General features: G+C 41.5%; 1 protein-coding gene across 32 annotated transcripts in view; it reads right to left on the reverse strand.

Annotated features, from left to right (window-relative positions):
• Positions 1 to 14,871, reverse strand: part of dlg2 (discs, large homolog 2 (Drosophila)) — a 245,639-nt gene that overhangs the window by 132,440 nt on the left and 98,328 nt on the right. Inside the window, exon 1 of one of the 32 annotated variants that reach the window (XM_039778372.1) lies at positions 5,478 to 5,637. The exons of the other annotated variants lie outside the window; for them this stretch is intronic. Coding sequence (XP_039634306.1) covers positions 5,478 to 5,576 — 99 coding nt within the window. The 5' untranslated portion in view covers positions 5,577 to 5,637. Of the gene's footprint in view, positions 1 to 5,477; positions 5,638 to 14,871 lie in introns of those variants that run through there. 32 annotated transcript variants of the gene reach the window in all.

Below are 14,871 nucleotides of genomic sequence, written 5' to 3' on the forward strand. Positions count from 1 at the left end.
AGCTCAAATATGGACCAAATATGGATTTACGAAAATTGATGGCTAATTACAAATTTGGTAAGACGTGTCAGCTGCCGGCATAACTAGAGTATATTTACAGTGTGAATTTCGTCACGCCACTTATATTACAGCTACCCCAAAGTCTTATAAAACTAACAATTGTGTCCGATTTCAATTTAATGCATTTTTGTGAATTATAGGGGTTTCGTTAGCTGCTAGTGTCCCTTCAATCCTAGCTATATGTACAGATCGCGGCTAGTTAGCTACACTTTCGGCATAACTAGAGTATATTTACAGTTTGAATTTCGTCACGGCATGTATATCACAGCTACCCTAAGGCCTTACAAAGCTTAGCTAACACTTTTGTCCGATTTAAATTTAATGCATTTTTTTGAATTTCAGAGGTCTAAGAGGAGGCTAGCTAGCTCTCATTGATAGAGGTCCATCCAGCCACGGGCTCTATCCATGAGACTCGCGGACAAGAGGCATTTATTTCCCCAATCGTTTGTTTAAATAACTATACACACATATCCATTATAAGATTAACTGGAACCTGCGGTAAGAGATTGTGGGCGTAACAAGCTCGCTGACCGCGCTCTCACTCACACACACCGGCTATTTAGCAGGAAGAGGGGAGCTGCAGGCCCTAGAGCTCTGTCAGGGCAGCACCGTTTGGTAGTCCAGTAACTGAGAAACGGTGACTTTGCGTGGGTATGGAGCACCGTGGGCCATGATGGAGCTCCATCTATCTCACAGCAAGCCGCGGCAGCACCGACCGCTGAATTTCTGAGATTTGCGCAACCTATTCAGAAGACTACCTGATCTCAGATCAGTTGTGTAGCCTATGTAAATGTTGGGGCGTGACAAAGATAGAGACTAGAGCCAAATGAGGAGGAGTCACCGAGTTGATGTCAACTCGGTGGCTCGTTGAGATTTGCCCGTTTTTCAGTTTCAAATTGTGAGATTTGCAGAGGAAAGAGGTGTCAATGGGATTTTGAGGTTCTATGTATGTCCTATTTACCCACCAAACTGTTATTATTCATCTATGACAAGGTAAAATCGGTTTTGCATTCTATCACCCCTTTAATATACAGTACAGTATAGCCTAACTTTAGGGAATAGCTAGAACAAGCTAATACACAGTATATATGAGATACTGTCAGACATTTTTTTGTCTGACAGTATCAGACTTTTTTTTTTTGTGAACTTCAAAGTGATTAAGGTGAAACGGTAAAGCAGTGGTGGAAGAAGTATTCAGTATTCAGGGATGGGAACTGGCTGGCCTTCAGTTGTGAGGGACTGCACTGCTGCTAAACCTGCTTACTCAACTGTTTACATCTCAGTATATACAGCCCATATGTATCTGTTTATGCCTGTACACATCACAGTGTATATATTTATTATACTAGCTGTTCACCTGTCTACCACAGTATTATACGTTATGGTTTATTATATAGTATTCCTATATTTTAGCTGCAGCCCTATTTTGTCTTCTTTATGATTCTTACTACATATATTTACTTTTTTTATATGTACTCCTTGGTGATCAACACCAAAAATAAATTAATTTTCTTGGTTAAGCTTGATGAAGTCAGCACACCATAAACACTGCACACTCTCCTCCTGTAGTGCAACGCAGCTCAACGTGAAGGTTTATAATATGATGTACTGTAGCCGTGGCGCTGGAAGGGCTGAGCTGTGTGCAAAGCGTCACCACTCACGTGTGGTGTTGTCATGCTCCACTGAGAGGATCCCTTCTCTATGATGTTCACTACAGCAGAATCAAGATGAGATGGAAATGTGGGCTGGCATGGCCGAGGGCAGATTCAGAGCCTCTGTGCAGATTTAGTGTGGAATCTCCTAGCGGTTGTGTGCACTGACCTCTTTCTGTGGCTTTATATATCTACAGTTGGACTCTCTTCCCCCATTCTCTGCTACGGTCCTAATTCCTACAGACAGTAGGGGGGGGAGCTGAGCTATGGGGAAAGGAAAGAGCACCTGCCCTCTGTTTTTCTTGCTTTTACAGTCAAACATACACATTTCTGTTGTCATCAAGTGTTTTTATATCTTCAGTGTGTCTTTTTAGGTGAGCGATGGATTTTTTTTTTCAGTCATTTTTGAATATGCCTCACTGTTATTTATGGAATTATCATATAATCCTAAACAGTGTCTATAGTCTGTTGATTCTTGATGTGTTTTCATCCAGTTATCTATATTCTGAATCAAATCTATTTTTTTCAGACACTGTACAAGACAGATTGTGTGTATACATATACTGTATGTGTGTAAAGTGCCTGTATTTGATGAGGAGGGCTAGAACAAGAAATGCAATCACAAAAACATCGGAGCAAGATTCAACTTTAGTGACATAAAAACAGAAGCAGCGATAACATGAAAATGTTCTAATCACTTCCCTTTAAACTGACTGATGCAGACAAACATGTTCATTTATTTTAAAATCAGGAGATGTAAGTAGAGGGAAAAAGCACTTTTGCCTGTAATTCTGCAGTGACAAAAAAAATGAGGGGAGAGAACAGAGGTCTGAATGACAATGTCAATGGACCATTTGACTGTTTAAGCTATATTACAGTCAGAAGAACGAGCACACACATTTAAAGTGTTTATAAGGAACATGTGGATAATGTGAATTAAGCTGTGATCAGAAACAGACTACAGAAACTAAATGCATTCATTAATCTAATTACTGTTAATTATCACCTGCTGTTTCTCTGAAAACATAAGTGCTGAGAATTATATACAGTATCAGCCATGAATAACTCACTTTAGCTAAATTACAGTTTTTTTACAACAAGGGCTGTCAAAATTAACTCAATAATAATGAGTTGCCGCAAATTCCTTTTAATGGCACCACGGACAGTTTCTCGACAAGACTAGATGAGATAATTTTAGTTGAGTCAAATTTGAATGTTACAAACAACCGACTTCCTTGCTTTTTTCAATGTGTTTTATTATTTTCAAATAAAAATATTTTATTTATAAAAACTTGTATTCAAGTCAATACAGTAATTGCTTCTTCAAAAAGAAATCCTAAGATTTTATTTGATACTATTAATAACATTGTGACACCGCTGCTCTCTACATTACCATGTTTCTCCACATATGATTGTAACAAGTTTCTTAACTTCTTTGTTGATCAGTTAATGTTTATTAGGTCCAGTATTGATCCTGGGACTTGCCCACCCAACTCTATCTCCTCTCAATCTTCTACTGTTCTGGACTCTTTTCAAGCCTATTAGTTTACAAATAAAGCTATCTTCTAGCCCTCTTGATATATTACCATCTTCTAGAGAAGGTTGTGGCCAATCAACTAACTGCTGTATTGGAGAGGCACAATATATGATAAGTTTCAATTGGATTTCGGAAACAGCTTTCTACGGAAAAATGCTCTTCTGAGGGTTTCTAATGATATTTTGTAATGTCCTCTGATGTGGGTGATTGATCTGTGTTGGTACTTCTTGACCTCAGTTCTGAGTTCGACACAGTAAACCATCACATCCTGACTAAGAGGTTACATGATTGGGTGGGCATATCAGGCATAGCTTTAGACTGATTTTCTTTGTATCTCAATGACAAAAGTTTCACAGTCTTTATGGGAGACGGTGTCAGATTTCTCTCCACTATCTTGTGGTGTCCCGCAGGGCTTGGTTCTGGGGCCCCTTTTATTCCCCTTTTATGTTTCCTAGGCTTCCTGAGTGTCTAAATGCTATTTAGACACGCGGTTAGCAGAACATTTCTTACAGCTCAATGCTGATAAGACGGAAAAGGACTTCCCCATGATCATGCAATGGATAGGGCCTCTTTCCTCTGCTGTCCGCTCCAACCTGCATAATTTAGGGGTATAACAATCCCCGTCCTTCAACACCCATGTTAAGCAGCTGACCAAATCTTGTTTTTTCCACTTAATAAATATTAGTAAACTAAGATCTGTAGTTTCAACTATAATTATTTGTTAATACTATGAACTATGATTCAGCTTAAAATTCTTACACTTACATACAGAGCATTGCACGGTCAGGCTCCTGCATGTATGGCTAAGCTACTTCACTTTATAAATACATTTTACTTATTTATTTGACTACAGTAAGCGTAAACTTTTATCCTAACGTGCCTGTCTTTGAGTTGTGCCTCTGGGTTCAAGTTTGTCTGTTTTCTGAGCCATTACTGTTTTGCATACACATGTACCTGGCTATCAATCTGTAGTCAATTAAAAACTGTAAAAAAAACAAAAACAATCTGACTTTTTCTCACCAGAATCTGATATTGACTACCACTATAAGTGGAGACGATTAAACCCCTTCTAAACTGTGGCCGGGTTGGCTCAGTGGTAGAGCAGGAGCACATATACTGAGAGGGTTATGCGTCGACGCAGAGGTCCAGGGTTCAAATCTAACCTGTGACAATTTCCTGCAGTCTTTCCCCTCTCTCTCCCCTTTCTCACCTAGCTGTCCTGTCAAAAATTTAAGGCGGAAAACCCCCCTCAAAAAATAATCTTAAACCCCTTCTAAACTATGTAGTAGTGGGTTTTCCTTGTTTCTGAACTGTTCTCCTAAACATTTGATGAAATGTATTTCATTCAAGCAATGTTTCAATTTGATCTTATGATTTAAAAAAAAGTACAGAACATGACTAAATCTAATTTTAGAATAGTTAAAAATTTTAGTAACATTAGCTTCCCACGAAAGTCATTGTCAACACTTTCGGCTTTACAGTAAAGGCCTACCACTGCTTTCAAATTATTGTTATATACAGTATATGTTTATAAGCACATGCAGGCACCAGCATAATATCAGCAGTAGCTTTATGCATCAACAAAGCAGAATAAAAACCCTGAGAATTTAGTTTCAGAATCAAAACAGGCTTTCATGAAAGCTTTAGATACATAATTGAAGAAATTTAAATGATCCAATATTCACTTTCTGATTAACCAAAATCTTTATAACAGTGACCCCTTAATCCCTGACATATGAAACACAACATAACTTTAGGGCCTGACCTTCTAATCTTAAAGCACTGTTAAAGGCAAAAATCCAGCAAAACTTGAGACAGAGTGTTTGCCTTGCATGACAGCACATTAAACGCAGAGTAGTAGTCCCGACATGTCACTACGATAAATGAAGGGTTACATAAATATTACAGTAGCTGTAAATATGCCCTCATTAAGCCCCAGTAAGCAATAATACAGCTGTGAGGGTTGCAGATAGAAAAAAACTGTGCTTGCACTGACTTTCAGAAAAAGTATTACTTTTTAGCTTATAAACAACAAACACAATCAACAGTGTAATCTTTATCCCATGGGATTCACTTTCATCAGGGATAACACACACTAACACAGAGAACAATACAGAATAATACTCGGAAGTCAGCCACTGATAGAAAGATCTCTTTAACTACTAAAAATGAGCAACTGTCAACATCATCTTGTTCCTCTGAAGCAAACTGATTGATCTGCAACCTACCTTGCATCCAAACATCAACGACAAAGTGCTGTTGGTGCAGGCAACTTTGCAGTGGCACAGCACTGGGGTGCACTCCGGGCTTTTGACTATGGGAGACATTCCTGTTTAAAAAAAGACCAGCTGGACAGACTCTGCCGTAGCACAGAGGCTCAAGGCAGAAAGACGAAAATCTACAGTCAGACAGAATAGTAAAGCTAGAAAGAGGGTTCACGCTTTATGAGAGCGAGGTTTTGCATTCGGGCTTTAGCTCACACACAAGCACACTCACACTATCCCTACCATTCACTCCCCTTCCCTCCCTCTCTCTCTGTCAGGAATGCCCACTGTCTCCATCTCTCTCTTCCCACTCTTCCTAGATCACCCTTCTCCTCCTTCTCTTGTTCTCATTTCTGTGGAAGAATTAACTCATCACCAGAATAATCTGCCACATCACGTGTCCTTAACTGGTGCAAATTTGCATTTAGAAAAAAAACTATTATAATGTTTTTGTTTTATATTCGTATCTTGAGTATGTAGCTGCAGTTGGTCTACCAAGCGGTTTCTCTGAGTATTCATGTTGTAGGGTGCCACCAGCTGGCCAAGATTTATACATGAATTAATGTGTGTGTGTGTGTGTGTGTGTGTGTGTGTGTGTGTGTGTGTGTGTGTGTGTGTGTGTGTGTGTGTGTGTGTGTGTGTGTTAGGGCTGTTGGAACAAATACCGAAATTTGAATATAATTCGAATAGTAAAAAAATCAATACTATTCGAATGCTGAAATTACTATTCGAATGTGACTTATTTTATAAATATGTTGGCAAACGTTAGCTAATCTCCATCTTCTCGCCTTGGCCTACCCGCATGTATCACTGATGTCACGTCTTATGAACAATAACTTAGCGGGAGTGAGAAACACATGGCATTGTGAGGTCCGTACGTTAGTACAACATTACGGAGCTAACGCTGCGGCTGGAAATCGTAACGAAGGACGGGAAATAGTTTTAACATGACTTTAAAATCGACATCCACCGAGCCAAAGTGCTTATCTTAACATTAGTTAAAGTGATGGTTCGGAGTAATTCACCCTAGGGTCCTTTGCACCATGACCTCGAGCCAAACACCCCCCAGAAGCTTTTTTCACCTGGGTCTAACATTGGGAGCGTTAGCGTAGAGTAGCGTTATCAGCTGAATAGCTTAGCGCAGGGGCTAATGGACCCACGTTGTATCTCGTAAAATGACCCCACTAATAATGCCCGAAATGATACCAAACGTCTACACTAGTACATATAGGTTATGTACTCATAAAACGCATGGATTGGAAAGTTTGTAAGTAACACCAGAAGTTTATGTAAATAACACTTGCCTGCTGGCTTCTGCTCTCTGCTGTTGTTGTTGCTGCTGTAAGACGAGGCGAGTCGCGTCTACAAATTACAACACCGAAAAGAGATGCAACAAAAATATTTTTTAATTTAACTTTTTTTTTTAAGTAAGTGCTGTAGTATAACTAGCAGGAGACACTTAATAATTGAGGTAAGTTTGGAGACATTACCTTATTTAATCATTAAATTAATAAGTATTTTTGTTGTATTTCTTTTCGGTGTAGTAATTTGTAGACGGCCCTAAGTACTCGTCTAACGGTACAGATCCACTTTTGCGACACTACTGTCGGGTGGTGTCGCGACGTCATATAGCCATGGTTGATGCTCCACGCCCCTAACCAGCAGCTGATTGAACGAACGCGTGACGTGGGTGTGTCTACTCGAGAATTTCAACAGAGTGTCATGGCGGCTCGTTGAGAATACGATCTCGTATTATACAAAAATAGTTCACCGAAATGTATTTCTGAACATTTTAAGTGAGAAATAGGCCATGTAGTTGCTGAATATGTCTTCATTTCAGATCAACAAAGGTCAGTTTGAAAGATTTTCGTCTACTTCTACTGGATAGTCGCGTCGCGTTCAACGCGATTCATTTGCATAAAGCTGGGCATCGGCGAGCTTTTGACGCGCAGCATTTTTTCAAATGTAGCGCCGCCTTCCCGGAATGCTTTGCAGGAGCGTTGAAGTCGCTTGACGTCACCCATAGGAATAGAGCGGGGCGCGACGCGACAGAAGCGTCGCACGGACAAGTGGATCTGCACCGTTACTGTAGGTAGCAGCAGCAACAGCAACAGAGAGCAGAAGAGAGCAGGCAAGTGTTCATAAACTTCTGGTGTACTTACAAACTTTCCAATCCATCGTTTTATGAGAGCATAACCTATTTGTACTACTTGTAGACGTTTGGTATAATTCGGGCATTATTAGTGGGGTAACTTACGAGATACAAACGGTGCATTAGCCCCCTGAGCCCTAACGCTATTAGCTATGATCCGCTCTAACTCTCCCAATGTTCCGACAGGTGAAAGCTCCTGAAAGTGTTTGGCTCGAGGTCATGGTGCAAAGGACCCTAGGGTGAATTACTCCGAACCATCACTTTAACTCTTTCTTGTTTTCTAACTGCGTCGCAAGGTATAGTAACGCTAGCTTAGCTGGGAGCTTCATGGAGACAGCTAAAGGTAATGGTAGCTGCCCTAAGATTAGCTTTGACTTCATATATTACCTTCTAATAGCTGTATTCTCAGTAACTTGACAATCTGCAAGAAACAGGTTGCTTATAAATCACTAAAATAGTAGTGACAGCACCGTTTGGCTTAGTTATTACTGCAGTTAGCATCGTCTGTTACTTACCTAGTTTATGACAAATCGTTTCGGCTGTACTTTCTAACATGATGTCATTGTGCTAACTGAGCACCGTTAGCCTTTACAACAGAGCGCTTAACTACACTTGTTAGATAATGTTTCATTACAGAGTTCTCTGTTGATTTGTGTTTATCGCTGTGTGCTTGTTGTGGAAAACGAATGTAGGCTAAACAAAGTTGCGTGCAGGTCTCCTCAAGGCCAGGCTGATGTTAGAAGATCCTCTAGTGGACAGAACGTGTAACAATAACCACATGCTTATAGTATATAGTGGCATTGACAATGCATAAGCCAGAATAATGTAGTACATATTATTTAACAACCTTTTAATCATAGGTAATAATAATCATCATAATATCCACCCCCTCATCAGCACAAATCACAGCCAAAGTTTGCCAAGCAGCCCTCTGACAGACCAACAACAGTGTGTGGAGGTTGAACACTGCACACACGTCTTCATCTGGCATTCAGCCCAGGTAAGAGATGAGAGCCCTGGGTGAGGTGCTGATGTGTGCATACCAGATGGAAATTACAAAACCACAGTAGGTTAATATCTTCTTACTGCTGGGCCTAACTACATCTCTCGGTCAAAATGCTATGCTACCTGATTGTCTGCTTGAAAAACTGTAACATTTACTATAGATAGACAGTGTGTCTGTAAGCATGTGTGTGATTTAGGCATATGGTGTGCTTGGCAACTAGGGTTAATAGTCACTCTAGTATACTGTATGTGCTCCTCCAAACAGACTGACTGTGACTGACAAAAATCAAACATTAATCTGTGTAAATAGAAATCCAATCTAACAACAAAATCGTTGGGTCTCAAGCAAAGTTTGTCCTAACTAGCAAATCTGTTTATGGGATCTTTGTGCTTCAGTACTTGCTGTGTCTATGCTGTATCTTTACAGGAACACATCAATGTTTTATATATATATATATATATATATATATATATATATATATATATATATATATATATATATATATATATATATATATATATATATATATAGGCCCTAGCTACATGTTGTCACAACTTCAGCAATATCATAACATTCAGTCAGTTGCATTGCTCTGTTACTAACTCTCATGTCATTCCAGATCCAGTCGTTCCCTCCTGGGCTGCAGCTACCCTGGTCAGACTAATCTCATGAAGTGGCAAATGTATGACACGCCAATTCGTATGCCATTTTGGCATGTTATCAAGACCCATAATCGCTTTTTAGCGTGTTCATCAACGCAATTTGCCTGCCATCGACCTACATTACGAGTGAATTTTCGCCATATCGAGTGGTATAAAGGGACATAGGTCCGCGTAAGGAGGTTGGTTGGGGTGGCGGACAGGGCTTTCACCCGGGAGAGCCGGGCTCTCCGTCTTCCCCAATGTTTCTTTCCTAAACCCAACCGTTTTTTGTTTTCCTATTCGTTTTTTGTCATTATTCTCTGTGTTTTTGTCGCTTTTTTGTGTTACTAAAGCCTTTCCCTGTGTTCTCTTCCAAAACCCAACCTTTTTTTTATTTTTTATTTTTTTAAATGCGTGACATTCTCACGATAGTACGTCACATCCTCGCAATAACATGCAACGTGGGGACGCCACATGGTGGGTATGTTTACATCAGCTGTATACAGCGTAGACATACACGTGGATAGCTGAAAATGCGTACAGATAACACGCCATTTGGCTTTAGGAAAGTGGCGTGTATGTTTACGCAAAGTCATGATGCCATGTTGCCCTGGTAGTGGACTTCTGCTCTAGTGTCTGCTGCAGAGTACATATTGGATTGAATTGATTAAATTCTTTCAAGATAAACTACTTTAAAGGCCTACTACAGTATGTATCATGCTGGCTCAATACACGAAACAACATGTAGCCCTGCTACAGCGGTTTCAAATTTCTGTCTGTGTTTCAGCCTCTCTCTCTCTCACATGATTATTCGTCAACCTGCAGGAGAGCTGCAGAGGAAGAGATTAAAAGTCTGGCGAGTCATTAAGTACTTAATATATATAATATAACACAGCTGTAGTAGCTGCAGTATCAGGCTCTTTCCAAACAGGACATGGACTGTATGAACGCTGCATCCTGATTCACCAGTACAAATCTACAGTATACAGTACTTACAGTGTTATCTGAACTAAACCACTAGATGGAACCGTAACACTGAGTATACCATTGTTCAAGTGTGGAATAGAAAGGCCCAGTAACTAAAAACTCAATTAAACTTTAATAAACAGTGCCTGAGGTCCATGTGGATTCATTAAGCATGTGAGAAAAAACTCCACAGCAACTTTTATGAAAATAACAAAATCTGTGAGACAAATGTGCACACATGCACATGCAAACTGCAAGCCACACACTCCAACTCAGGTGTTCCACAGTAACTTCTAAACTGAAGCGTTGCTTTGTTCTTTTTTACACACAGTCATTCACATATGTAACTGGGCCAAACTGTATGACTGCAGGCAATGAGAGTTCACCCATTTCTTGGGTGATGCTACAAGACCCTATGAAGGAATCAGCAACTGGGCACTTCCCCTCACAGGGACAAAACCAGAGCAAATTTCATTCTCCATCCTCAAGGCTGTCAACTCAAATTACAGGTCCTATGACTTGCTGCTTTTTGGATGCTTTTATATAGGCCTCAGTGGTCCCCTAATACTGTATCTGATGTCTCTTTCCCGAAATTCAGCCTTGGTGCAGGCTTACAGCCACTAGAGCCAGTCCCACAATGAGCTTTCCTTAGAACGTGCCATTTCTGTGTCTGTAGCTTTAAATGCTATTGAGGAGGAGAGAGGAGGGGCAAGGTGGAGGGTGGGGGTGTGGCCTTGGCCAACTGCCAACTGCCAAGCCATTTCTGGCCACTGGGGGACCATAGGCAGGCTAGGGGAACTCATATTAATGTTAAAAAACCTCATAAAGTGAAATTTTCATGCCATGGGACCTTAAAAGCTTCTTTGTCTGCACATGTCTGTCCATCCTGGAAGAGAGATACAGGAAGAGCCTCTACACTGTACATGCTACAGTATGGACACACAATAAGCATGTGTGGCTTGACTGTAATAGCATTCATGAGACAATGCTCATTGCTTGTTTTCTTTTTTTTCTTTTAGAGCAGAACACATCAATAATTTGCTCAGCTTTTATAACTACAATTACTTTTAAGAGTTTGTAAAAAAAAATGCATCAATGTAGGACCTGTTGCCTGCCTGATATGAAGGCACACACTATAAAAAGTGGAGTAAGAGGGGTAGAGTGTTCGGCTGTGTTATTATTAATGTAACGTTATGTAGAGCTGGGCAATATATCAATATTATATCGATATCGTGATATGAGACTAGATATCGTCTTACATTTTGGATATCGTAATATTGTAATATGGCATAAGTGTTGTCTTTTCCTGGTTTTAAAGGCTGCATTACAGTAAACTGATGTCATTTTGCCTTCACCCACTTAGTCATTATATCCACATTACTGATGATTATTTATCAAAAATCTCATTGTGTAAATGTTTTGTGAAAGCACCAATAGTCAATACTACAATATCGTTGCGGTATCGATATTGAGGTATTTGGTCAAAAATATTGTGATATTGTAATGATTTTCTCTCCAGCAGGGGAGAACAGCCTCTGTAGGTGTGTAAAGATTCACCGATACAAATCGGTATCCGGTTGTATTATCACAGATATGACTACATCGATACACGGACCCCTGGATCAATCTCAAGTCAATGAAGCGGCTGGTCATTCATGTTCGGGGTGGCAGGGATCAGCCAATCAATGTCTTTGTGCCGACTGCGATATTGTAAATTGTACTAGCTGCGGTCTGAGTCATCCATCCATGTGTGTGTTCATAAACATGTGAGTATACTGGTATTAAAATATATATATATATATATATATATATATATATATATATATATATATATCCCATCAGGACCGGGGGCCCCAGGAGAAGTAGTAAGAGGAAACTGAAAAGAAAAGTTGGTACATGCATGTGCAGTACCCTCGGGGCCCTCCCTTTCATCTAAAGAGGAAACCGATGAAGAAGCTTGGGTCCCTGCAGAGGCCCTGGGGAAGGAGGACGCGGGGGGCGGACGAGACCTCGTCAGATGAAGTTTTTTCTGAGTTTCCCCTTGCTGAAGGGTTAAAGGGGGCTGGAAAAGGGCAGTTTGGGATACCCCAGATGGAGGACGCCAACTTGGAACACACCAGACAAAACCTAGTGGTCGTTGAGGGGAAATGTGTGGAAGGGGTGAGTCCACTTATTTTTCAGTGAAAAATGGCCTCTTGTATAGGGTGGTTAAGCGGGGTGAACTCGTTGTTGATCAGCTGCTAGTCCCAAAATGCTATGTTCCCAAAGTTTTGTACCGCGCCCACTCACATCTTTTGGTAGCTCATTTAGGGGTGGAGAAGACCTATGACAGAATCTTGGGTCGATTCTACTGGCCAGGGGTAAAAAGGGCAGTCCAGGATTATTGCAAAAGCTGCAGGGAGTGCAGAAGACTGCCCCAAAGGTACCCTAAAGGAACCCCTTAATCTCTTTACCTATAATTGACACCCCTTTCCAGAGAGTGGCCATGGATATAGTAGGTCCCCTGCCAAAGTCCAGTAGGGGGCATCGGTATATCCTAGTCATCATGGATTATGCCACTCCCATTACATACTGCTAATGCTAAAGCTGTTGCCCGAGAATTATTCCTCCTCTTCAGTCGAGTTGGCATTGCAAAGGAAGTCCTGACGGACCAGGGAAGCTGCTTCATGTCTCGGGTAATGAAGGAGATGGGCAGATTGTTGAAAGTGAGTCAAATAAGAACATCAGTGTATCACCCACAGACGGATGGCCTTGTAGAGCGGTTTAATAAAACCCCCAAACAGATGCTGAGGAGAGTTATTGATGTGGATGGGAAAAATTGGGACCAACTAATTCCTTTTGTCTTGTTTTCCATATGAGAAGTTCTCCAAGCTTCCACAGGGTTTTCGCCGTTTGAGTTGCCGTTTGAGTTGTTGTATGGACGGAGACCCAGAGGCATGCTGGATCTGGCTAAAGAGGCTTGGGAGCAACGATCATGGCCCACCGCTCCGTCATAGAGTATGTGGATCAGATGCAAGAGAGGATGGCTAAAATATGGCCACTCATACGGGAGCATATGCAGCAAGCACAACAAGCCCAGGCCCAGGTCTACAACCAGAATGCTCAAGTGCGGGAGTTCCGGCCTGGTGAGTTTATCCTTGTTACCGCCCTCATTGTGAGTATGCCTACCTAGACGATATAATAATCCATAGCCCTGACTGGACCTCCCACCTTGGCCACCTGGGAATGGTCCTGGGAGCTCTACGACATGCTGGCCTGACAGCCAATCCCAAAAAGTGTAATCTGGGCCTTGAGGAGGCAGAATATCTTGGCTACACTATTGGGAGGGACAGTGTGAGACCCAACTCCGAAAGGTGGAGGCCATAACCACCTGGCCTAAGCCAGCAACTAAGCGGCAAGTAAAAACATTCCTGGGCCTTGTGGGCTATTATCAGTGTTTTATCCCTCACTTTGCTACCATTGCAGTCCCTCTACACGAGATTACGAAAAAAAAACACCCACACCATGTCCTCTGGAGTGTCGAGGCGGAGGAGGCATTCACCACCCTTCAGAATCGCCTTATGCACCGAGCCAGTCCTGAATACACCAGACTTTGGGGACACGTTCGTTCAGAGGGGGGGAGGAACACACAGCGACGTATATTAGCTGTAAGTTGCAAAAACATGAAAGGAATTCTTCTACAGTGAAAAAAGAATGCCTGGCGATTAAATGGGCCCTAACCAAGCTGCGGTACTATCTCATTGGCAGAAAGATCACAGTGGTAACTGACCATGCACCACTTAAATGGATGGCAACAGCCAAAGACACGAGTCACTCGGTGGTTCTTGGAATTGCAAAACTTTAATTTTACTGTTGTGCACAGGTCGGGAAGAGCCAACGGGAATGCAGATGCCCTCTCCAGGAGGGATGAATGCTGGTTTGTGGACGCTCTCAGCCCATGCCTGGAACTGGAGGAGGGGGTGTGTAGCAAACCAGGGGAAACAGACCAGCCAATAGTCCATAGGCTCAGATTGGGGGAGGTGATAGAGGGAGTATATTTGCCTGTTCAAGTGCTGCAGCCACTTGGCACATGGCATTGGTCACACCTGCAGCCCATCAGGTGATCAGGGGAAGGCATTAAGGCCCCGTCCACACGTACCAAAAAAATCGTTTTTTTACCCGTCTTCCCTGGATTCGTTTCAAGAAAAGTTGCGTCCAAACGAATCCACTTGTAAATGACTCAACACGCTACTTCATATTCCAGGTCTATAGGCGGCGCTGTTTCTGCTACAGAAATTCACCAAAAACGGAGAAGAAGAGCATAGTCACTTCCACTTCCCATCATAACATGACTAGATTATAACGTTCTCTTAATACATCCGTGGACTATAATACCTTTCACCACTGCTCATTTTATAAAGGCTGCCGTCTTTGTTTACATTGTATAATGTGCTGTTGGATTGCCTTTTATTTTGGATGATTGCAGCGCGCTAGTAGCGAGCTAACGTTAGCGCGCTAACGTTAGCTAGCTCTAACATCGGCAGTCAAACAAACATCAATGATCCATGAATGACGTTGGCTACATAACGTTAGCAATATATCTTGTGTAGAATC

This window comes from Perca fluviatilis, chromosome 16 (genome assembly GCF_010015445.1).
Source record: "Perca fluviatilis chromosome 16, GENO_Pfluv_1.0, whole genome shotgun sequence".
Lineage (NCBI taxonomy): Eukaryota > Metazoa > Chordata > Actinopteri > Perciformes > Percidae > Perca > Perca fluviatilis.